Source organism: Sebastes fasciatus, chromosome 23, assembly GCF_043250625.1.
Source record: "Sebastes fasciatus isolate fSebFas1 chromosome 23, fSebFas1.pri, whole genome shotgun sequence".
Lineage (NCBI taxonomy): Eukaryota > Metazoa > Chordata > Actinopteri > Perciformes > Sebastidae > Sebastes > Sebastes fasciatus.
The window spans coordinates 16,657,484-16,682,502 of NC_133817.1; the positions used below are offsets into that span (position 1 = coordinate 16,657,484).

A 25,019-nucleotide genomic window follows, 5' to 3' on the forward strand; every position below is an offset into this window, starting at 1 on the left:
CACGTCAGAACAAAAAGAAACAAGTGGCGAGAAAGAACAGATAAAGGGGAAAAAAGGATGCGGCAAAAAAGTCGCCTGTTTTTTCCTCAGATGATTACAGGTTGCGAGTGCCAGGCCATCAAACAGATCATTAAACAGCAATTAAAGAGGGAGAGGGAAAACATATCAAAAAGTAGAAAACAAAACATGCATTTTTTTTCTCAAAGCCTCTGATTGTACGTTAGGAGTGCCAAACGATTACGTTTCTATTCTGGAAATAATAAAACTGTAGTAAACAGACAGGCAGAGGAGAGCGGGACGGACTAGTGACAGATTGGCTTGTTTAACATACAAAGATATCAACTGGAGAGAGAAATAGACAGATTTATAAGCTGACAGCTCTGACATCAACGGTATAATAATCACGGTTATAAATTACTGCACATTTACAATGTACACAATGTATTTCCATCTTAAGACTTCATCCTCCTTAATGGGAACGTTGGCTCACAGTGAGGCGTTCAAGTCGGTGGATACACGCAGTGAACAAAGAAACTGAGCCCATAAGATGAAATAAATGAAACAATGGATTATGTTTCATCAAAACTGATAATGAAGTCAATTATTGGGCTTTTGTTTTGCTCTTAAAATAGCAAAGTCAGCTGTTAAAAGATAATGGAAATAATTGTCAGGACAATACCACATTTGTCACAAGTGTTTTACAAGCTTGTTGATCAGTTTGGATTAGGGCTGTCAATCGATTAAAATAGTTATTCACATGATTGTTCGTGATTAATCGCACATTTTTTATCTGTTCAAAATGTACCTTAAAGGGAGATTTGTCAAGTATTTAATACTCTTATCAACATCAAATCATAACATGGCAAACTCAAGCCCAACAGGCAACAACAGCTGTCAGTGTGTCAGTGTACTGACTTGACTATAACTTGCCTCAAACTGTATGTGATTATCATAAAGTGTCTGTAAAGGGGAGACTCGTGGGTACCCATAAAACCCATTTTCATTCACATATCTTGAGGTCTGAGGTCAAGGGACCCCTTTGAGAATGTTGAAGACAAAGGTGTCTTGAGGCGACGCAACAGTCGGCCTTCATCGCCTCTAGTTCTGTATTGATACCCGTATTTTCACTCTATCTCAGAGGGTTTCAATTTGTGTTCCATTTGGATAAAATCATGGCAATAGAGCGGGGGCGAGATGCTATTAATCGTACGAATGGGGGTAACGTTGCAAACTTTTGGACATGAAGGCTCTCGTGTTGTTGAGTTCGGATCCTGATCGAAACAAACCGGCGCCTTTACTTGAGTTAACTGTGTCTGAAGAAGGTGTGAAGTTGCTTCTAAGTCACTTAAGACATTTCTTAACTACACAGGGAGCATCTATAGAAACAGATTGACAGAAACCTATTTGTCACTCTCACGTTGTCAAATAAAGCAAAAATGTTTTTAAAACTCATCTTTCACAGACATTTGGGAGTCGCAGGTGTCCATTACCGTGACTGGTTAGTGTTACAGGAGCGAGTTTGTGCCGACAGATTGTAAGCAGATGTCTTGGTCTCTGTAGCGCAGCGTAGAAATGGATTTACTGTTAAGAACCACAGTGGAGACGAAGCTGCATCTTTAGTCACACTTCTCCCACTGTGTGTGTGTGTGGTCCCATGGAAAGAGCAAACTCCCGCGGACCATGGATAATGCATTTTTACACCTTTCTTATTAGTCACAGTGTGTGTTTTTAAATGTGTGTGAGAGACGGAGAAAGAGAGGAGAGGTGAGGGAGTGTTTTTGAAGAGAAAAAAGGGGAGCGAGAAAAAGGGGAAATGTGTCAGGAACAGATCCTCATTCTGTCATGCAGTAGTCCCACCTGCCCTCCTCTCTCTCTCCCTCTCACTGCCTTTGTCTCTCTCCCTCTCTCTCCCCCTCTTCACGTCTCTTTGATTTGTTTTCCCTCCAAATCCTCCAGTTATTTTATTCCCTTCCCTGTCAATGCTGTTTATTTCTGTGTGTGTGTGTGTGTGTAAGCCTTCTCGCTGTCTTTCTTTAAGCCTCTCTGATGTACAACAGCTCCTTCAGGGGAGCTTTTCTCTCCCTCTCAAACACACACACACACACACACACACACACACACACACACACTTATCCTATGCACCAGCTTTAACCTATTTTCCTAACACTCTCTTTCTCTCACTTTTTCCGATTCTCTCTGATGGTCTCTCGTCCCGTCTTCTCGCTCCATACTAAATCATTCATATCCAGTGTCTCTGACCCACTTCCACTATAGTTTAACACACACACACACACACACACACTTTCAAAAGAGAGATCTCTCCAAAAAATCCTGCTGTTCTCCGTGTGTTATTGTACATTATACAGTGGGCTACTTTAATCTATCAGTCAAAACAAAGTTTGAGGACCTGGCTGCTGCTGTCCTGACAGTATGCTAATGATTTCGCCATCTTGCCGTCTTAATAAACAAGTAAACTTTCCAGCTCAGTAAACACATTTTGGTTTCTGGCGTTGAATAAAAGCCTTGAGGGCATTCTTGACTGTAATTCCCAATAATCATTTTATCATTATTCTGCATTTTCAACCTACTATTATCCCCTTTGATGTGTTTGGCTTAATGTAGCCCTCGAGAGCCATTTCAAAGTTTCGAATGCACATAACAACTGTCGATCATTTTCCCTAATAACTTCTGTTATAATCTAGTGGAGTGAAACTTTGTGTTGGCGCTTTTTTTTTGCAAGTGAGAGGAGAGCAGCAGTAAATGGTTTGCTGTAAAACCAAGGCTTTATTGGGCTGTCTTTGCTTTGATGCTGCACACATGGCGGGCCGGCACTAACAAATGTTTCATAAAAACCTGCTCTGATGTGTGCATTCCCTGCCCTGTGTTTTCTCTTGTCGGGCCATAAACCAGTAAGTGTTTGTAATGTAAGAACAGAGGGGGAAACTGGAGGAAAGCCTTACTTTAAAGGTCCTATCGACTGCATGTCAGATATATATATATGTTGTATATACTGTATTTAGTGTATATCTTTGTGCGTGCGTGTTAAAAGGTTTGTAAAACTTAAAAGAGAGGCCCCCAGCTTCATTCTTTCTCGCTCTGTTTTCTTACTACTGACTTTACTTTTTTCTTTCTTTCTCCTCAATGTTTTGAGCTGTGAGGCAAAGCAGCAGTTCACACCTCAAACGTGTGTGTATGTGATAGAGAGAGAGAGAGAGAGAGAGAAAAAGTGAGAAAGAGAGAGTGTGAGCTCGGAGCAGATGAGAATAGGGGGCCCAGTGCTCGCTGGCTGTCTGCCCCAGGACAGAAGCTGTCAGCTGGGAGAGAAATACTACTCTGCAGGGCCCCACTCTGGAGACGCAGAAACTAAACTAGTAGCTGCGTGTGCATGTGTGTGTGTGTGAGAGAGAAGGAGAGAGAGAGAGAGATGGAGGGGGAGAAAGAAAGAGAGAGAGAGACATAAAGAGAGGCAAAGACAGAAGGAGGAATTAGGAATGGATTTAATTTTACATCCCCATCGTACAAGTAGATTATGCACAGTCATGAACACGAGAGACAGTCATAGAGGTGTAAGTGCTTGTGTGTGTGTGCGTGCTTGCGTGTGTGTGTGCATGTGTGTGCGTGTGTGAGGTCTGTCAACCAAAAGCTACCTGATTATCCTGCAAAAAACGACAGAAAGGAAAAGAAAGAGAGGGTTTAAGGAGAAAGAGTGAAAATAAGAAGAAAGACAAAAAAGTTTCTCTAGGACAGATTTCTTCCATCCATCTTTCTACACCGTCTTCAATGTGTGTGTGTGTGTGTGTGTGTGTGTGTGTGTGTGTGTGTGTGTGTGTGTATGTGTGTGTGCCTCCAGGCAGCATTAGCTGCCACTGAGAGCCAGCTGTGCCCTCCTGTATCTCACTCCTCTCATCTCTCCTCCGCTCTATTCTCTCTTTAAAACCACACTTTTTCTTACAATTCAGTTATTCAAAACTGTTCCAGACGATCTTTTTCTCTCCGATTCTCTCTGACGTACAGAACATTGAAGAATGTGGACGGGATTCAGGATTACATGCACAACATATTCATCCAGTTCTACCATCGAAAATCTAGAACATATCTTCAACCTTATAAGTATGAGCCAAAATCTACAAATGCGTTCCTGATGGTGGAACGCATATTGTGTTATTATCAGCTGTAAAATCAAGTGCATATACATCAAGCTTATACTGTACATCTTGTGGTTGTCGTTGACACATCGTCAGTGTTGCACTCATCAGGTGTTTCGTGTGTCTTAAATGTCTCTTATCTTCCCCCGGGCGACCCAGCTAAGGCTGATCTGACCTCAGCTTGTATCCAGCTGACCACATCCCAGTAACTCCCTGTAGCCGTCGTCTTTTATGCCACATCTGTCGTGAGCTTCGTAGCCACCACTCTCCAACATAATTTCTTGCCCTGACATGCTGGCACAGCAAACTAGAAATAACGTGACATTAAATCAAAACAAAGAGGTACAATGTGTTGAGGCTGTTCAGCTGTATTTCAGAAATGTAACAACACTTGTCAGTAAAATCACAACATCCCATTTGTCACACAATAGTAGGTTCTTTTTAGGGCTGTCGCAATAACCGCAATATTGCAATACCACACTATTGAGAAGCCAGCTGTAGGGGATGGTAAGCAGCTGCCACAACCGCTATGTTCACATTTTTGAATGTGAATGGGTGTGCTGCGTATTTACAATGTGCTATAAATGCAGGCAGCCTGATGAGGCGCTGAGCTCTGCACATTTGGTGTTTTTTTTTGTTGAAAAAAGCTTTAATTTCAGGGAAAACGCTGTGGGTCATGTGTAGTAAGTAACATGGACATTGCGAAACTCTTGCGAGATGGTTAAGGTTAGGCCTTAACCTCGAATGTTTAAGGTTAGGCATTGACCTTGAATAGTTAAGTGTAGGAGAGGTCGTCTCGCAAGAGTTTTTGCAAGTTTTCACAATTTGCGGGTTACGTTCTAGACACAACCAACGCTGTGCTCTCCATTGTAACTTTTTTACCCATTCGTCAAATCACAATGGAGGAGGGGCGGGACAAATACCACCAAGACCAATCGTCACATCCTATATGTAGGCTACAAGTGCTGAACCATAATGGAGGAGAAATTAATACACATTGACCAGTGGGTCCGTCCCCTCTCCCTACGTGCTTCAGTCTTCCCTTCATCCAAAGCAAGTACTCTACCTTGTTCAGACATTTTTAGTTCTGCGGATATTCCGTATCATAGCAACCAGACGCAACCAAAGCGTCTTAGCTGAAAAAAACGCTGCGCCATATTTAATTTAAAATTTAAATTATGTAATTTGCAAAACAAAATAGGTAATAATATTGCATATCGCGTTGTTGAGCCAGTCATTATCACCCCAGGGGAAATTCCTTCACCTTGACAGCCAAGCATCTTGGACCTGCCCTTTCCAGATCTCCAGTAATGACATAAAGAAGAGCCGATCCAGACTCCATGAATTGCTGCATAATTCCATAACTAAGGCTAATTTCAGTCCTGGGCTGACATCGGCTTTGTTTCTTTGTTTTTGAACTCATTAAGTCTCCTCCAAAGCAAACCAAAGCACATAGCGCTCATGATTACAGTAAATATGATTATCACATTTTTCTAAATCCCCGGTCACCTGCCGAGATTTCGCTCGCCTCAAAACTCATTCAGTTTCTCGAAAATTGGTCGGTGGTGTCGAAAGTTTTCCTCAAAGTCTATGGGTATTATAAAGTCTGAACAAGTCCTGCATATGGTTCTCTGAGGCCCAGCATGTAGAGGGAAACCTCGCCCCACACAGAAACGAGGTCGAGCTTGACACGCACCACGTCCTACAGGGGTTAAAGAGTAAACTCTGGCGTCCTACAGGCAGCCTCCTGTGTAACCAGAGCAGACAGTGTCACAGAAAACAATGGAGAGCCGCTTTGTTCAGTCGGAAACAGAGAGCAGAGAGAGAGAGGGGATTATTTCTAAAATAGCTCCGTGTTTGTCTTAGACGGAGACTGGCCAATGTCACACTGGGCTGAATCTACTTCACACACACACACACACACACACACACAGGGACACACACACACTGCATTCTTACACAGAATAAAGCCTTGAATACATACAGACAGCTTGTGAACATCCACACACAGTGAAATACATATAAGTACATCCTTATGAGCACATGCGCACCTACATAAAGACATGCTGTCATAAACACAGACATTCAACTGTCACTTGAACACACACACACACACACACACTGTAGAGGGTGACAGCATGAAAGAGATAACGCAGCACACGCGGGAAGCTGCTTTGGTGTGGTTGTGTGTGTGTGTAGAAATATGTGAGTGATCTAAGACCAGGCATTAGTGTTTCTGATAAAGTGAGGGGCCTTAAGTGGTTTTAGGAAGGAGAGAGCCCCCCGTGTGTGTGTGTGTGTGTGTGTGTGTGTGTGTGTGTTGGGGTTGGGGTCAGGTGCCTGGTGCATTTTGCGTGTATCTGCTTACTGTCTACCTTGTCGCCACGGCGATGACATCATGGCACACGACCGCCGAACGACGGAAAGAATGCCTCCCGTCTTCTTTGTAGACGGAGAGAGAGGGACGAGGTGGAGAGATAGAACGAGTGACAAAGGGATGGAGGAGATGAGAAATGCAGGGTGGGCGAGAGATACCGATAGAGAATAGGTGAGAGCGAGCCTGACATGAAGTGGGAAGAGAATATAACGTAAATGGAAACTTGTTAAATTTTGAATAACCTGTGAAATGTTCATATGTAACTGCTACTATTAATGTATGAAATACAATAGTAATTCAGCCCTTTTGACAGTTTTCTATATACTTTTTCAGTGTTCTTTGTGAACACTCAGGAGAATCACGTACGAGTATTAGGGCCACATTGAGGAGGGGAAAAAAAATCTGTGATTTCGAGAATAAAGTAATAATATTACGAGAATAAAGTCGTAGGTTTGCGAGAAAAAAGCGTAATATTATGAGAATAAAGTCAGAAGTTTCCGAGAAAAAAAAGTCATAATATTATTGTCTTGTGAAGTTAAACTTTATCTGGGGATTTGCAAAACCACCCAGTATCAAAGTTCTTCTTCTTTACTTGAGTCAGGTTCAACTTTTTTGCCGCATAATCCGTTTGTTTTTTGCCGTTGGAGTCCTTACGAGCTATAACAGCAGATGCCACGGCTGAACAGTCAAAGAACAGAGTGACACCTAAACAAAATCCAGGGCAAAACATGTCATGCCACTACACACACCAACTGACAAATCTCTGGGATGTGTAGTGCAAAAAAAACGCCACCACATCTGAAACAAAAGGTGTTTGCCAAAATAAGAAACCATGACGATCTGACAGAGACCTCTTCAATAAGCTTTTACTTGCTGTTGGTAGACCTTCCTTTATCCTACTGTGCCCTCTATATTGCTGCACAGAGGAATGACTTGAAAGGAAAGTTACAGATCTAAGGCTGCGTATCCTCTGGGAACCTTTCCTCCTCACAGTGCTGGCTGCATTGTCTTTGTTATGTTCAATGGTGAGGACACATTGCCAGCAGAGCTGAGAGCATACCATGTTTTTAAGGGCCCTCTGACAGTAGAATTATCTAAAGATTTAGCAAAAGAGAACTGCACTTGAAACAGATTTTAATGATCACATAGTAACAGCGGTAGCCACAACCAGCACTTGTCATAAGCATGTGTTTAGCTCTGGCCAAGCAGAGTGTTTTAAGTGTGTGTGTGTGTGTTAGACCGAGATGAAGGGAGAGCCATAGAGAGGCCCAGAATGAGACGAGTGCATCTGGAATAAATATCATTTTATCACCGAGGTTTATAAGCGCCATGTGCTGGCAGGTAACTCTCAGATATGGTATAAAACTAGACGCGCTGTTAGCTTTAACAAGACTAATGTTCCATTAGCTTTCCTGTGTATGTGTGTGTGTGAGTCAGTGGTACACACACACAGTGTAAAAAAAAGAAAGGGAAAGACTGCGACAGTGTTCCAGTGTCTCACAATCTGGAAGCAGGAAAATGTTCTTTCTGATAGCTTAAAGACGTCCAAGAGCTCACGTTGGGTAAAGTACTTAAATGATCAACACTGTGATGAAGAGAAGGAGCATTTTGGAACCCTAAAAATGAGCAGGGGCACGTTGAAACATATGATATTACAATATCATGTAATATAAAGGTACCCTATCATTAAAGGGAAAGTTCAGGTACAGTATTTTGAAGTGGGGTTGTATGAGGTACTTATCCATAGTCAGTGTATTACCTACAGTAGAAGAAAGGCCCACCTAAAAAAATCAACATCAGTTTAATTTTACACTATATTTAGAATATTTTCACTGCTTTACCTTCCTGTCAGACAGCTGTTTCCGACGGGGAACTGAAGCCATTTTATCCATCTATGCTCTCACCAAAGCCACCAGATTCCATTGAAAAAAAGCTGTGAACTTTAAACTTTATTCAGCTTTATTAAACTTTATGTAATTGAAATTTTGCCTCACAGAAGAGGAGGGTGGCTAGTCTACCTGCCCAATGTTCTGCGAGGTAAAATGACTGTTTTTTTGGTGGAGTCTGGTGGCTTTGGCGAGAGCACAGATAATGCCTTCAGTTCCCTGTCGGAAACATAGACTGTACAGCTGTCTCATGGCAATGTAAACCAGCAAAAGTATAATAAATATAGAGTACACTTAAACTGATATTGATTTTTTAAGGTGGGCCTTTATTTTAGGTGGTTAAAATCCACCAATCCGTCCACAGCAGTACATTGCTTTGCTCCTGTGCGGTAACTCCTGCTGGCTTCTCCAAACTGGGGGCGTGCCGACTGTCATCTACTGTAGGTAGTACACTGACTATGGATGAGTGCCACATACAACCCCACTTCAAAAACACCTGAACTATCCCTTTAATATCTCAAAATGTTGCATACATATTCACAAATCTGACTAGTCTTTGGGGAGTCTGACAGTCACCAGACTTGCAGAGCGAACCGCTCGACCAACCCCGGCCTCGAGTCCCTCTCAGCCCCCGCTCCTGACAGGATCACTGCAGTCCAAATGCATGATGGGACACTTGTACACTGACAGTGTGGTCGGTGAGGTTGACCAAAGAATCTGCGGGTCTTCACACAGTCCAAACATGTAATCTGTCTTCATTTAGACACTCATCATTGCATTCCTCACTGCACCGCTGTATCTGTGTCTCTATGTGTGCGAGAGAGAAACCGTGTAATTGTGTGTTGAGTAAAGAGAGTAGGTGAACAAAAGGCATGTAAAAAATGTAAATGAAACCTGCCTCTGTCTGCGTCAGTGTGTATCTGGATAATTGTATGTCTGTGTATATTCATACATGCTTATTGTAGGTACAGTACCATGGTGGGGTACATGAGAGGAAATGTGCCCTCCGTTGCTCTTACTTGTTTCTTGAGCATCTTTTTACTTGACTTTAACATTGTGATCTAGAAGGTTTATATTTTTCGAAGTCACTCTTGATATATTACCTGATTGCAAGAGCACAATGTATGCAAGAAGGGAGATTCAGAGAGACAAAAATGTATTTACTCTTTCGTATGCAGGTTTACATCTTAGTGTGTGTTTATGTGCATCTTTGAGCCCTGTGGGATTGTGGGAAAACCCGTTGTGATTTAGATTCTTTCTGGAAACGTGCAGAATTCCAAGAATTCTGAGCCCTGGGTGTCCTCGGAGGCGGCTCGGCCAGGTCTGTGGCTGATGGGATGGATGGGATGCGGCTTGTTGCTTCCCGAACCACATGGAATGCTATCTATCTGTCAGGCCGACCATCCAGTCAGGGGGGAAGAGATAGAGAGAGACAAGAGGGCTGGGAAGACAGACAGAGACTAGAGAGTGATACCTATACGGAAACAGAGAGTGTGTGTGGTCATGAAGTTAGATTAAGTTAAAGGTTAGTTAATTGCTAATTTGTTCTAGTAGATGGTGTGAAGAGAAATGAGAGAGAAAGAGTGATCATATGCGATAAACAAACTGGAAACATTTTGATTGCATGCTATGCGTCATACTTGACCACTAGGAAGCCCCATATTTTTGCAAAAATACACCAATTTTATCCTCCTAAATCACAAAGTGGCGTCCTAATTAAGGGGACGTCCTCCACTTGTTGACACGCCATGAGTTCACCATAACATTAAGGTACACCCAAATTAGTATCCAGCCATGCAGATAGTTTTGGTTTCCTTTGTCCGGATTTGGAGATATCCATCTCCGGGATTTCCGTCTCCACCCCAATACGAGTGTGGTGACTGGATTTTACCACTGGTTTGTGGTGTGTGCTCATAAAGTTGTAAAATGACATTTAAAAATTGAACAGAAACATCTTGTGTCCCTGTTGCTCTGGATAATCCACAGAAAAACTCAAGAAAAAGTTGAGAGTTTCAAGAAAAGGTTGTTGTTGAATCAAACCGTTCTCCACCAAACTCGTCAAATACCGCCATTTGGGCAGCGCCATTTGGGCAGTGCCCCTCGGCATCGGATACCGACGCACGGAAGCACCCTTTAACGACTGTATGCGACACACCAAGCTTTCAACTAACTTCAATGTAAAGCCACCCATGCCGTTATGCGACAGTCGGAGCAAGTGACGTAGTATTAATAGCGTGAGAGTCCGCTGAGGGTGGATTGGTCAAACAAACACAAGACTTTCAGCCAGGAGACAACAGATGTTCGTGGCCCATATGAAACTATAAGTAACATTGACTTATTTTGTCACGTCAGTCATTAGTCACATGACTCATTAGTATCACTAGTCACGTGAGTCATTAGGCAGTAAAGTTAACGTCCACCACGACCGTTTCCTAACCCTAACTAAATGGTTGTGTTGCCTAAACCAAACTTCCTGTGAAAACAGAAGTTTATTTTGAAAGGACACTGTGCATTTAACAAGGGTATATTGACACGCCGTCCCTGACACGTCCAAAAGTAATGCAAGAGGGGTTTTCGACGAGTTGGGAGTGAGAATGTGTTGGTTGAACCATTTAAATGTTGTTTGTTGTTTGTAAAAAAAAAAATCTCATTGTAATTTGGGTGAACATCCCTTTATGGTTTCCCTTTAATAGCGATATTTGAGCAATAAAAAGGTCAAACTGCATTCACTGCATCGTTTCTGTGCCTTAAAAGTTGAGAACTTTTCTGCAGTTACAGTAATGTTATGGAATATCACCCGGTGTGGCTTTAATTAAATCAAATTAATTAAGTTCATTTCTAGTATTCCCTAACAAAATGTACGATTGTTCTTTGTGCAGGCAAGAGGCGCTGCTGGCAGCCATAAGTGAGAAAGACGCCAACATTGCCCTGCTGGAGCTCTCCTCGTCCAAGAAGAAGAAAACCCAGGATGAGGTGTCGGCTCTGAAGAGGGAGAAGGACGGTCTGGTTCACCAGCTCAAACAGCAGGTAGGATTACTGTGCACACATTAACATGCATACTTTGACATTCAAGTGGACACCAGGAAAGATTTTTGGTCAGTTATTTAAAAAAGAGGAGCAGAGGAAAAAGTGTGGCGAGAGGGGTAAAAAAAAAAAGTGGGAGCACAGGTGAGGTGGTGATGACGAGGGGAGCAAAGAAAACAAGAGAGGCAGAGAGAAACTGAGTCCAGATGTGACCACAGTCCTCCGACTGCCGAGGGTAAATTTAGGATTAACCTCCCCCTCCCACACTCACCACACACAAACACACACCGAGTTCAAATGTTCCACAAATCTCCGGTGACAACTCTTTCATGTGAATTGATTTAAATATTCTGTCCGCAGATACACAACCTTACACGTCACTTCGCTGGTATGGGTACACCTTCACAGATCTCACTCACTCATAACCAATATGTACACACTCACCCAGGCCAAAAACAAGGATATAAACATGACCAAATGCCTCTGTGGTTCCACACAGAGGTCTATTCACACACTCATGGACACACTCACACACAGTAAAAGTTCTCGTGGGTCTAGTGAACTAACCAACCCCTTAGTGGATGAGCCTACTGGGAGTTTGGTGGATTTCTTCATCACTGGTCTCCCGCTTGTACTTGTTTCTTCCCACTTTCTGTCTATATCTGTTTCTGCTTGTTTTTGTTTTTTACTTGATTCAATGTGATAACAGTGAAATTACTAGTTACATAAGACAGAAACTACCAGTGCATAGAGTGTGTGTGTATGTGGGAAGTGAGTGATGAAGCAGGAGAGAGAGAGAGAGAGCGGCGGCGACGGGAGCAAATAATGTTATCGACTCTGAAACAAGCAGGAAAAGTTACAGGTCCTTTAAAATAAGTGCGTAAACAAAGTACAAAACGTACGGAAACAACATAATATAAGTACGGAAAACATGTCACAAACGTCACTAACGTAAAACACAAAACAAAACAATGGTCTCATGGTTAAAAGTCCTATGTTTGTTGGACCCATCAATCTCCCCTCCCGCCCACTACAAGCCGTCTTTCTCACTTTTTATTCTACATCACTAGCTCTGAACGTAGCAGATTCACCTGAATGCATTTACATTGCAGTCAGTACAGACTACATGGCGTACGAATAACACGCCAAAAGCAAGAAGGGCGTTCTTATTGCACGCTTTTGCCTTGCACATTATCATGTCATTCATACACCTTTTTCGTGCGACCGGGCTGGCACATTGCACCAAGCACACAAACTCAATAACGGCACCTAATATGTCACAACCAAACCCAGATTGAACAGCTTTGTGTTCCCTTTTATTTCCCTTGATTCACAAACTGTGAAACTAAACTGCCGTTCAAATAATACTAATGGAGTTGTCATCCTCGATACCGCTCAAATAGATAAGATGTAGCAATACTTATGTTGTGAAAGATTTCCAGTTATTGAATATTGCCAAAAATCCACTTAATGGATACAATAAGCTCAAAAGGATTCAATAAGATAGACGCACAAGAGAGAGAAAAATCATGTGCAGGTGTGTGTGTGTGTGTCAAAGAGTGTTTTGAATTGGTGTTTAGGGGAAAAGCATGGGGTGTCGGAGAGTGGCGGTGTCAAATGAAGTCATTATAACATGCATCACTCTCCTCTCTCTTCCTCCCTCGTCCCTCTGTCTCACTCCGTCCCACTCCGTCCTATTTGAAGTCTTTTATGACACCTCAGGGTCCCGAAGGTGGTTACTGACAACACAGAGACTCTACTGTCTGCTGCTATGTGTGTGTGTGGGGGGGTGTTCGTGGTTTTGCTCCCCTCTTTGGTCTCTGTCTCTCTCTGTGTGGTGTCATCATTTTCAGTCCCACAATGATGGATCACAGCCGAGACTTCCTCTATATTCCCGTCTGTGTGTGCACGCGTGTGTGTGTGTGTGTTTGCAGTGTAACCATCAAGTGAGCAGAGGCCGGCGTAGTATTTTTAGCTCGCTCCTTCAGAGTGACATATGCACACACTTTGCCACTGATAACCTGACTGTCAGATGGACAGAGACTTGAGTTGCGGTATGAAATTATAGGTGAATATAAATCAGCGATGAAAGTGAGCTCTGGTTGCCATACGTGGTAGGTAAAAACAGAAAGTAGTATTTTGAGATTTGTAAAGTAATATAATATATAATTCACTTGTACCTGTGTGATGGATAATCCATACCGCCATTTTTTTATTTTTTTTTTAAGTTTCTCTATGAGTGTTTTTTGACGGCCATCACTCGTCAGTCGTTCAGAAGTCAAAGGTCAGACTGTGTTTTTTGACTGGATGGACGCTTTGCTAGTGCTTGAATGCTGCTGACGTCTTACGTCTGGTCTGAATTTGCACCACTGTAAACTCTGCTGCACAGCTACAGTACTCTGCTCCAGAGCAGGTCAAAATCAGAGGATCAGATCAAAGTATATAATCAGCACAAAATGTACATGTAAATGTAGTATTTTTGGAAAAATATGTCATCAGAAGGATACATTTGAATCAACAAGTACCATAGGGCTGTTTGTAGGTAGGGTGATGAAGTTACAGACATGTAGAATCAAATTTCAAACATAGTATATATATATATATACATATATATATATATGTATATGTATATATATATATATGTGTATATATATATGTATATATACACATATATATATGTGTATATATGCCTCTGCGTATTTGTTCATGTAAAGAATTCTAATTACATGGCAAAGATAGAAAGATGGCTACAAGAGAGAGAAGAATCTGTATATGTGCAGTACTTACACTACATACATAAAACACACCTGTGTGTGTGTTAAAGAATATATGTGTGTCCCTGAAAGTGCCTCCTGTGTTTTGCCCTTTGACCCCCAGCTGCAGCGTAGGCAGGAGGCTGTAGATCAAGGTGATCTCAGCTCTCTTCACTTCTCATCTCCTCCTATCTTTCTCACAGTCTCCTTCCTCCTCTTCACTTTTATTCAGATTTTTACTTTTCTTCAGCGTTATGGTGGAGAGACCGAGACTAAAACTATTAGAGAAAGAGAAGTTTTGGCAAAGGGGGTGATTGTAATATTTTATGAAATGGAACAAGAGGAAGAAGAGGAGGGAAGATGTGAAATATACCACCATCTGCCACTGCAACAGACACATGTGGTTAACATTTACAGGTGGTGTATGTGTGGCCTAGGCCTTTGGCCTTTGTTCCTCACCTGTGTGACTAAAGTTCGCCTCTAATATGGGCTTTTTTTAAGACTTTGGCTCTTTATATCACTAGTTGGTTGTTTCCAAAGTCCTGGTTAGGTGTTATTTATTTACCTAACCCATAATAGTCTTAAATTATATTGCAGAAACACAAAAAAAAAAAGACAGGAATTCGTGAACTAGCAGTAAATCACAGATCCAAAAAAGGGTCAACAACATGTTTATAATCTAGACACTAAAACATAACCAGATGGAGACACCTTTAGCCACTTTAAACCTCCGAAACTTTAAATCCTGTGAACGGATGAATGTGTGGTGGCTTTAATTTAGACGTAACTGCAGTTTAAAAGGGATATTCCAGGTATTTAGGACAGAAGTCTCAATCGGATCGTATGTGAAAGTCTGAAAACGTTTCTAATTTGTAGTCATGAGGATTTCATTCCTTTGTCTGTCTCTTACATGCTTAACTGTTCATTTAGGATTATCATGAGGTCTCCTGTTACTGTCCAAAGTGAAAAAATGTGGTTCTAATCTAATTTATTACTCTGTAGAGACTTATCAGAATGAAATATCCCCTCAGTGCTCAACTCAGACACTTTCCATTGTCATTTGTAATTTTCCACTTATCAACAACTTTCTCTTCTTGACAGAGAAATGGGGGAGAAAAAAAAACTAATGTAATTTTTTATCATGATGAAATAGTTCTTGTCCAACCATGACTCAGCAATTTTTCATTATTGATAATTGCACAGATATCAACAAAGGTTCTTCTTTCGCCACTGGAGGGAAAGACGAAACAATAATCTGATCTAATATTCCCCAGAGCCTTATCACGATGAAATAATTTTCTTCTACGCATGACTCAGCATTCCCCCCAACCCCCCCTCTCACTTCACTCCGTGTTCATTTGTTTCTCATTCTGTCCATTGTCAGCGGGTTACAGCAGAGCCACAGGAAGGATAGATGGAGGGGAGAAGAAGAAGGGAACAATGAGAGGAGGAGGAGTGAAATAATGGTGTGATGATTAGATTAAGTGAGAAAGAGAGAGTTGGCACAGAAACCAGTGAGCTGAGGTCAGCATTCCTGACAATTAGAGAAAAGGGGAAGATGTAAAGAAAGGCCAGCAAGGAAAAGGAGAGAAGAGGATGGGGGGTTGTTAATTTCTTCCTCTCCTCCAGGTCTCTTTGTTCTCCTCTTCCCTCTTACCCTCTTTCTTTTTCCCTCACCTTTACTCACCTGCTCTCTCCTTGTGCCACTTTCATCTTTGCCTCTTCTTCCTTTTCTTTCTTCTATTATTTCCCTCCACCTCCTTTTTGTTTTCATTCTCCTTCTCCAAGTCATGGTTTTAGGGGTTTTATATTTTGGGTTCAACAGAACTAAATATGGATAGAGGACAGATGAGGGAATAGAGTGACAGTGGGAAAGATTGTTAAGGCCCGGTTACACCAAAAAAATTTCGACAGCAAAATCTGTGAATCTTAAGGTCTTTAGACACTGGGGGCGCGATGAGAAAACGGCACGAAAATTCAAAATACTCACCTGCGAATATTATATGTCTAGGACTTTTATTGTGAAAGGTAGGAACGGAAGGAGTGGCTGTGGTCTGTGCTGCCTTTGTCAAGATTGAAAGGAGTAATAAAAGTTTGCCATCCTGGTTAATACTACTGAGCCTCCGTGTTGTTGTTTCATAAAGTAGCCCTTACCATGTGATTGGTTGATGCCTTTATTCGCAATGCGAAAGCTCAGAAAATTTGATTTGTTCCCCAAAGAAATTACGTCACTTTTTGGCTGCGTGATATTTGCTATCTGTGTGAAAGTTGTAACAGTTCTAAAAAATATATTGACATGCAAATTAATCGCTTGTCGTTTCATTTTGTTCTAGGCTAATGCCGCTAACACCAAGACGTGATAGTCAGTCACAATAGCCCCCAGAGTTTCTCTCTAGTTTCTCTGTACTGTGCTGTTTACTCCCCCTTAGCACTTTGTTCTCAGGATTGTACATCATTTTATTCAACAAAGAGTTTTATTGAGGAGGTAACGAGCTTGCTAAAAGCTCCTAACTCTAAGCTCGTTAGCTTGGTCGCTAAAAGAACAATTAGTTCACACAGTTCACTGAAACCACACATATGTACACATTGACTGTCTGCTGTTTATACTCCAGGGCGGAGTTAAACAGAGGTTAAATAATGAATAATAATAATTGATGATAGCTTCACCCATCCAGCGCTCTGTTCCCCCACAAATCAACACTGTTATGATGGCTTGTTATTGGTCAGCGGCACAAATTTTAGAGTGAAATTAACTTGACTCAAAAAATTTGCATTCCAATCTAATCGGGGCGATTTTGCTGCAGAATTTCACCATTTTAAATTCTGGTGTAACAAGGCCTTTGTTGAAGACCACATATAGAAATATGCTTTGATGTGTATGTTGTCGGTTTCAGCACAGTTGCATGTGTGTTTCAGATATTGAGAAGATTGTTGAAATCAGTAGAGAATAGAAAGGGCAAACAGAACGAAGGGGGCAAACCAGGAGAAAAATCATGGTCAAAATTACCTAAAAACACAAAAAAAACAGTGAACGCAACAGAACAATGAGAAGAGCAGGAAGGGAAAGATATGGAAATGAGGACATGTTGCAGAGAGGAGGGAGGAAAAGAGTGGGAGAGGGAATTAGTCACGGATATAAAGGCATGTTAAGGAGCTCAAAAGTCAAGAGAGAGGGGAAAAAAATAAAATACTCTGTCTATAGAGAAAAAACTCAGATCATTAAAGAAATAGAGAGAAAGAGGCACAAAGGAGCAGTGTTAGGTACATTTTATTATAGGCAGAGACTTAATCATAGAAAATACTGTGTATGAGAACTGAGAGATAAATACAGGAAGAGGAAAGAGGATGGAACTTTGGGCATTATTTAGGTTGAGAAAGCTCTAAAATGAGGAGAAAGAAAGCCGACAAAGATAGATGAATTCAGCATTAAAGTAGTCAGGATGGCCGAGTGATCTAGAGACGTCTGGTCTCCAAATGGAGGCATGGGTTCAAATACCGCTCCTGATTAACATTTTTACCAGCATGTTTTGTCCCCGTAGTTAGGCGATTCCAATATCTATTCTTTTGCTTCTGTGAAAAAACAGGTTGTACATGTAGCATATTGATTGAAGTCCAGTAAGACTTCAGCATCCTCCCAGTCCACTGATGCCCACACTGAGACAGAGTGGGGATGCATTAAAGCTTTTAATGGCCACCGGCAGGAATGTTGTCCTTTGCTGCTCTTTGGGATACCTTTGGGGTATGACCCTTTGGCTGAATACGCTCCTCTTCTTAACCAATATTTCGTGTACTGCATGAAGACTGAACTCATTGTTTCAGTCGTCAGGATGGCCAAGTGGTCTAAGGTGCCAGACTTAAGGGCCAACTCCTTCATGTGCAAAGGGACTCCCTGTCTCTAGGAGGAGGCGTGGGTTCAAATCCCGCTCCCGACAGGCATTTTTCACTGCAGGTTTTGTCCTCGTAGTTTGGCGATACATATATCTATTCTTTTGCTTCTGTGTCAAAACAAGTTTTCCTTGAACATGTACATGTAGCATATTGACTGAAGTCTAGTAGGAACTCAGCAGCCTACCAGTCCACTGCGACAGAGTGGGGATGCATTAAAGCTTTTAATGGCCAGCCGCAAGAATGTTGTCCTTTGCTGCTCTTTGGAATACCTTGGGGGTATGACCGTTTGGCTGAAGACGCTCCTCTTCTCAACCAATATTTCGTTGAGGGGATGGAAGATGTTTTTCAGGATGCTATCTTCTATGATACATGTTGCAGTACTGAAGGCAACCGGTCTTCGGTGCTGCAGCCCATGAGAGTTAATGCAGCTTCGAAAATGGACCCATATTTTGGGCAAATATAGCCCGGCTAGCTCAGTCGGTAGAGCATGAGACTCTTAATCTCCGGGTCGTGGGTTCGAGCCCCACGTTGGGCGTTGGTGTTTTAGACTAGGTCTTTGCTTGAGGTATAAGTGTTCCCGTATACCCTCGACTGGGGAGTAATTCAGCTTTACCCAAATTCAAATTACAGAGAGTGTAATTTGAAGTCCAGTATTGAAGTTCAGTAGGACCTCAGCAGCCTACCAGTCCACTGATGCCCACACTGCGACAGAGTGGGGATGCATTGAAGCTTTTAATGGCCAGCGGCAGGAATGTTGTCCTTTGCTGCTCTTTGGAATACCTTGGGGGTATGACCATTTGGCTGAAGACGCTCCTCTCCTTAACCAATATTTCGTTGAGGAGATGGAAGATGGTTTTCAGGATGCTATCTTCTATGATACATGTTGCAGTAAGGAAGGCAATCGGTCTCCGCTGCTGCAGCCCATGATAGTTAGTGCAGCTTCGAAAATGTACCCATTTTTTGGGCAAATATAGCCCGGCTAGCTCAGTCGGTAGAGCATGAGACTCTTAATCTCAGGGTCGTGGGTTCGAGCCCCACGTTGGGCGTTGGTGTTTTAGACTGGGTCTTTGCTTGAGGTATAAGTGTTCCCGTATACCCTCGACTGGGGAGTAATCCAGCTTTACCCAAATTGAAATTACAGAGAGTGTAATTGAAAGTCCAGTATTGGAGTCCAGTGTGTCTTCAGCAGCCTCCCAGTCCACTGATTCTCCCAGTGCGACACAGCGGGCATGCGTTAACTTGTTTAATGGCCACCGGTAAGAATGTTCTAGTAAAATGACTTCAATGAAATGACTCTTTTAAAGCTGACAATGATAAATAGCTTAATGGCTTTAAGACGTTTTCCAAGCCTCCTGTGAGTCTGTCAACCCATAGTTCCTGTGTACATGGAACTTGTGAAGTCCAGGCTGGATTCACTGTTTCAGTCGTCAGGATGGCCGAGTGGTCTAAGGCGCCAGACTCAAGGGCTAAGTCCTTCCTGAGCAAAGGGATTTCTGGTCTCTACATAGAGGCGTGGGTTCAAATCCCACTCCTGATAGACACAAGTACATGTACGTTTTGAAGTCCAGACTGACTTCAGGATTTCAGTCGTCAGGATGGCCAAGTGGTCTAAGGTGCCAGACTTAAGGGCCAACTCCTTCATGTGTAAAGGGACACCCAGTCTCTAGGAGAAGGTGTGGGTTCAAATCCCGCTCCCGACAGACATTTTTCACTGCAGGTTTTGTCCTTGTAGTTTGGCGATACAGATATCTATTCTTTTGCTTCTGTGTAAAACAAGTTTTCCTTGAACATGTACATGTAGCATATTGACTGAAGTCTAGTAGGAACTCAGCAGCCTACCAGTCCACTGCGACAGAGTGGGGATGCATTAAAGCTTTTAATGGCCAGCGGCAGGAATGTTGTCCTTTGCTACTCTTTGGTATACCTTTGGGGTATGACCGTTTGGCTGAAGACGCTCCTCTTCTCAACCAATATTTCCTTGAGGGGATGGAAGATGTTTTTCAGGATGCACACGTTGCAGTACTGAAGGCAATCGGTGTCCGGTGCTGCAGCCCATGAGAGTTAGTGCAGCTTCGAAAATGCACCCTTTTTTTAGGCAAATATAGCCCGGCTAGCTCAGTCGGTAGAGCATGAGACTCTTAATCTCAGGGTCGTGGGTCTGTCAACCCATAGTTCCTGTGTACATGGAACTTGTGAAGTCCAGGCTGGATTCACGGTTTCAGTCGTCAGGATGGCCGAGTGGTCTAAGGCGCCAGACTCAAGGGCTAAGTCCTTCCTGAGCAAAGGGATTTCTGGTCTCTACATAGAGGCGTGGGTTCAAATCCCACTCCTGACAGACACAAGTACATGTACGTTTTGAAGTCCAGACTGAGTGGGGATGCATCCTACCAGTCCACTGCGACAGAGTGGGGATGCATTAAAGCTTTTAATGGCCAGCGGCAGGAATGTTGTCCTTTGCTACTCTTTGGTATACCTTGGGGGTATGACCGTTTGGCTGAAGACGCTCCTCTTCTCAACCAATATTTCCTTGAGGGGATGGAAGATGTTTTTCAGGATGCACACGTTGCAGTACTGAAGGCAATCGGTGTCCGGTGCTGCAGCCCATGAGAGTTAGTGCAGCTTCGAAAATGCACCCTTTTTTTAGGCAAATATAGCCCGGCTAGCTCAGTCGGTAGAGCATGAGACTCTTAATCTCAGGGTCGTGGGTCTGTCAACCCATAGTTCCTGTGTACATGGAACTTGTGAAGTCCAGGCTGGATTCACGGTTTCAGTCGTCAGGATGGCCGAGTGGTCTAAGGCGCCAGACTCAAGGGCTAAGTCCTTCCTGAGCAAAGGGATTTCTGGTCTCTACATAGAGGCGTGGGTTCAAATCCCACTCCTGACAGACACAAGTACATGTACGTTTTGAAGTCCAGACTGAGTGGGGATGCATCCTACCAGTCCACTGCGACAGAGTGGGGATGCATTAAAGCTTTTAATGGCCAGCGGCAGGAATGTTGTCCTTTGCTACTCTTTGGTATACCTTGGGGGTATGACCGTTTGGCTGAAGACGCTCCTCTTCTCAACCAATATTTCGTTGAGGGGAGGGAAGATGTTTTTCAGGATGCACACGTTGCAGCACTGAAGGCAATCGGTCTCCGGTGCTGCAGCCCATGAGAGTTAGTGCAGCTTGGAAAATGCACCCTTTTTTTAGGCAAATATAGCCCGGCTAGCTCAGTCGGTAGAGCATGAGACTCTTAATCTCAGGGTCGTGGGTTCGAGCCCCACGTTGGGCGTTGGTGTTTTAGACTAGGTCTTTGCTTGAGGTATAAGTGTTCCCGTATACCCTCGACTGGGGAGTAATTCAGCTTTACCCAAATTCAAATTACAGAGAGTGTAATTTGAAGTCCAGTATTGAAGTTCAGTAGGACCTCAGCAGCCTACCAGTCCACTGATGCCCACACTGCGACAGAGTGGGGATGCATTAAAGCTTTTAATGGCCAGCGGCAGGAATGTTGTCCTTTGCTGCTCTTTGGAATACCTTGGGGGTATGACCATTTGGCTGAAGACGCTCCTCTCCTTAACCAATATTTCGTTGAGGAGATGGAAGATGATTCTCAGGATGCTATCTTCTATGATACATGTCGCAGTAAGGAAGGCAATCGGTCTCCGCTGCTGCAGCCCATGATAGTTAGTGCAGCTTCGAAAATGTACCCATTTTTTGGGCAAATATAGCCCGGCTAGCTCAGTCGGTAGAGCATGAGACTCTTAATCTCAGGGTCGTGGGTTCGAGCCCCACGTTGGGCGTTGGTGTTTTAGACTGGGTCTTTGCTTGAGGTATAAGTGTTCCCGTATACCCTCGACTGGGGAGTAATCCAGCTTTACCCAAATTGAAATTACAGAGAGTGTAATTGAAAGTCCAGTATTGGAGTCCAGTGTGTCTTCAGCAGCCTCCCAGTCCACTGATTCTCCCAGTGCGACACAGCGGGCATGCGTTAACTTGTTTAATGGCCACCGGTAAGAATGTTCTAGTAAAATGACTTCAATGAAATGACTCTTTTAAAGCTGACAATGATAAATAGCTTAATGGCTTTAAGACGTTTTCCAAGCCTCCTGTGAGTCTGTCAACCCATAGTTCCTGTGTACATGGAACTTGTGAAGTCCAGGCTGGATTCACTGTTTCAGTCGTCAGGATGGCCGAGTGGTCTAAGGCGCCAGACTCAAGGGCTAAGTCCTTCCTGAGCAAAGGGATTTCTGGTCTCTACATAGAGGCGTGGGTTCAAATCCCACTCCTGATAGACACAAGTACATGTACGTTTTGAAGTCCAGACTGACTTCAGGATTTCAGTCGTCAGGATGGCCAAGTGGTCTAAGGTGCCAGACTTAAGGGCCAACTCCTTCATGTGTAAAGGGACACCCAGTCTCTAGGAGAAGGTGTGGGTTCAAATCCCGCTCCCGACAGACATTTTTCACTGCAGGTTTTGTCCTTGTAGTTTGGCGATACAGATATCTATTCTTTTGCTTCTGTGTAAAACAAGTTTTCCTTGAACATGTACATGTAGCATATTGACTGAAGTCTAGTAGGAACTCAGCAGCCTACCAGTCCACTGCGACAGAGTGGGGATGCATTAAAGCTTTTAATGGCCAGCGGCAGGAATTTTGTCCTTTGCTACTCTTTGGTATACCTTTGGGGTATGACCGTTTGGCTGAAGACGCTCCTCTTCTCAACCAATATTTCCTTGAGGGGATGGAAGATGTTTTTCAGGATGCACACGTTGCAGTACTGAAGGCAATCGGTGTCCGGTGCTGCAGCCCATGAGAGTTAGTGCAGCTTCGAAAATGCACCCTTTTTTTAGGCAAATATAGCCCGGCTAGCTCAGTCGGTAGAGCATGAGACTCTTAATCTCAGGGTCGTGGGTCTGTCAACCCATAGTTCCTGTGTACATGGAACTTGTGAAGTCCAGGCTGGATTCACGGTTTCAGTCGTCAGGATGGCCGAGTGGTCTAAGGCGCCAGACTCAAGGGCTAAGTCCTTCCTGAGCAAAGGGATTTCTGGTCTCTACATAGAGGCGTGGGTTCAAATCCCACTCCTGACAGACACAAGTACATGTACGTTTTGAAGTCCAGACTGAGTGGGGATGCATCCTACCAGTCCACTGCGACAGAGTGGGGATGCATTAAAGCTTTTAATGGCCAGCGGCAGGAATGTTGTCCTTTGCTACTCTTTGGTATACCTTGGGGGTATGACCGTTTGGCTGAAGACGCTCCTCTTCTCAACCAATATTTCCTTGAGGGGATGGAAGATGTTTTTCAGGATGCACACGTTGCAGTACTGAAGGCAATCGGTGTCCGGTGCTGCAGCCCATGAGAGTTAGTGCAGCTTCGAAAATGCACCCTTTTTTTAGGCAAATATAGCCCGGCTAGCTCAGTCGGTAGAGCATGAGACTCTTAATCTCAGGGTCGTGGGTCTGTCAACCCATAGTTCCTGTGTACATGGAACTTGTGAAGTCCAGGCTGGATTCACGGTTTCAGTCGTCAGGATGGCCGAGTGGTCTAAGGCGCCAGACTCAAGGGCTAAGTCCTTCCTGAGCAAAGGGATTTCTGGTCTCTACATAGAGGCGTGGGTTCAAATCCCACTCCTGACAGACACAAGTACATGTACGTTTTGAAGTCCAGACTGAGTGGGGATGCATCCTACCAGTCCACTGCGACAGAGTGGGGATGCATTAAAGCTTTTAATGGCCAGCGGCAGGAATGTTGTCCTTTGCTACTCTTTGGTATACCTTGGGGGTATGACCGTTTGGCTGAAGACGCTCCTCTTCTCAACCAATATTTCGTTGAGGGGAGGGAAGATGTTTTTCAGGATGCACACGTTGCAGCACTGAAGGCAATCGGTCTCCGGTGCTGCAGCCCATGAGAGTTAGTGCAGCTTGGAAAATGCACCCTTTTTTTAGGCAAATATAGCCCGGCTAGCTCAGTCGGTAGAGCATGAGACTCTTAATCTCAGGGTCGTGGGTTCGAGCCCCACGTTGGGCGTTGGTGTTTTAGACTAGGTCTTTGCTTGAGGTATAAGTGTTCCCGTATACCCTCGACTGGGGAGTAATTCAGCTTTACCCAAATTCAAATTACATAGAGTGTAATTTGAAGTCCAGTATTGAAGTTCAGTAGGACCTCAGCAGCCTACCAGTCCACTGATGCCCACACTGCGACAGAGTGGGGATGCATTAAAGCTTTTAATGGCCAGCGGCAGGAATGTTGTCCTTTGCTGCTCTTTGGAATACCTTGGGGGTATGACCATTTGGCTGAAGACGCTCCTCTCCTTAACCAATATTTCGTTGAGGAGATGGAAGATGATTCTCAGGATGCTATCTTCTATGATACATGTCGCAGTAAGGAAGGCAATCGGTCTCCGCTGCTGCAGCCCATGATAGTTAGTGCAGCTTCGAAAATGTACCCATTTTTTGGGCAAATATAGCCCGGCTAGCTCAGTCGGTAGAGCATGAGACTCTTAATCTCAGGGTCGTGGGTTCGAGCCCCACGTTGGGCGCTGGTGTTTTAGACTGGGTCTTTGCTTGAGGTATAAGTGTTCCTGTATACCCTCGACTGGGGAGTAATCCAGCTTTACCCAAATTGAAATTACAGAGAGTGTAATTGAAAGTCCAGTATTGGAGTGCAGTATGTCTTCAGCAGCCTCCCAGTCCACTGATTCTCCCAGTGTGACACAGCGGGCATGCGTTAACTTGTTTAATGGCCACCGGTAAGAATGTTCTAGTAAAATGACTTCAATGTAATGACTCTTTTAAAGCTGACAATGATAAATAGCTTAATGGCTTTAAGACGTTTTCCAAGCCTCCTGTGAGTCTGTCAACCCATAGTTCCTGTGTACATGGAACTTGTGAAGTCCAGGCTGGATTCACTGTTTCAGTCGTCAGGATGGCCGAGTGGTCTAAGGCGCCAGACTCAAGGG

At 43.5% G+C, this 25,019-nt stretch overlaps 1 protein-coding gene and 13 non-coding genes across 14 annotated transcripts in view; all 14 read left to right on the forward strand.

The window, feature by feature from the left end:
- Positions 1–25,019, forward strand: part of LOC141762360 (ELKS/Rab6-interacting/CAST family member 1-like) — a 123,749-nt gene that overhangs the window by 58,107 nt on the left and 40,623 nt on the right. Inside the window, exon 17 of the mRNA XM_074626449.1 lies at positions 11,288–11,435. Within this exon, the coding sequence (XP_074482550.1) occupies positions 11,288–11,435 (148 nt within the window). The remainder of the gene's footprint in view (positions 1–11,287; positions 11,436–25,019) is intronic.
- Positions 18,536–18,608, forward strand: trnak-cuu (transfer RNA lysine (anticodon CUU)). The gene has a single exon. It is a non-coding gene; the product is annotated as a tRNA-Lys (tRNA).
- Positions 19,047–19,119, forward strand: trnak-cuu (transfer RNA lysine (anticodon CUU)). Its single transcript has one exon. It is a non-coding gene; the product is annotated as a tRNA-Lys (tRNA).
- trnal-caa (transfer RNA leucine (anticodon CAA)) lies at positions 19,500–19,610 on the forward strand. The gene is made up of 2 exons: positions 19,500–19,537; positions 19,565–19,610. It is a non-coding gene; the product is annotated as a tRNA-Leu (tRNA).
- trnal-caa (transfer RNA leucine (anticodon CAA)) lies at positions 20,298–20,408 on the forward strand. Its single transcript has 2 exons — positions 20,298–20,335; positions 20,363–20,408. It is a non-coding gene; the product is annotated as a tRNA-Leu (tRNA).
- Positions 20,847–20,957, forward strand: trnal-caa (transfer RNA leucine (anticodon CAA)). The gene is made up of 2 exons: positions 20,847–20,884; positions 20,912–20,957. It is a non-coding gene; the product is annotated as a tRNA-Leu (tRNA).
- Positions 21,276–21,348, forward strand: trnak-cuu (transfer RNA lysine (anticodon CUU)). The gene has a single exon. It is a non-coding gene; the product is annotated as a tRNA-Lys (tRNA).
- Positions 21,787–21,859, forward strand: trnak-cuu (transfer RNA lysine (anticodon CUU)). The gene has a single exon. It is a non-coding gene; the product is annotated as a tRNA-Lys (tRNA).
- Positions 22,240–22,350, forward strand: trnal-caa (transfer RNA leucine (anticodon CAA)). The gene is made up of 2 exons: positions 22,240–22,277; positions 22,305–22,350. It is a non-coding gene; the product is annotated as a tRNA-Leu (tRNA).
- Positions 23,038–23,148, forward strand: trnal-caa (transfer RNA leucine (anticodon CAA)). Its single transcript has 2 exons — positions 23,038–23,075; positions 23,103–23,148. It is a non-coding gene; the product is annotated as a tRNA-Leu (tRNA).
- trnal-caa (transfer RNA leucine (anticodon CAA)) lies at positions 23,587–23,697 on the forward strand. Its single transcript has 2 exons — positions 23,587–23,624; positions 23,652–23,697. It is a non-coding gene; the product is annotated as a tRNA-Leu (tRNA).
- On the forward strand, positions 24,016–24,088 carry trnak-cuu (transfer RNA lysine (anticodon CUU)). Its single transcript has one exon. It is a non-coding gene; the product is annotated as a tRNA-Lys (tRNA).
- On the forward strand, positions 24,527–24,599 carry trnak-cuu (transfer RNA lysine (anticodon CUU)). Its single transcript has one exon. It is a non-coding gene; the product is annotated as a tRNA-Lys (tRNA).
- trnal-caa (transfer RNA leucine (anticodon CAA)) overlaps positions 24,980–25,019 on the forward strand; it is a 111-nt gene continuing 71 nt past the window's right edge. The window contains exon 1 of the tRNA in view: positions 24,980–25,017. This is a non-coding gene — a tRNA (tRNA-Leu). The remainder of the gene's footprint in view (positions 25,018–25,019) is intronic.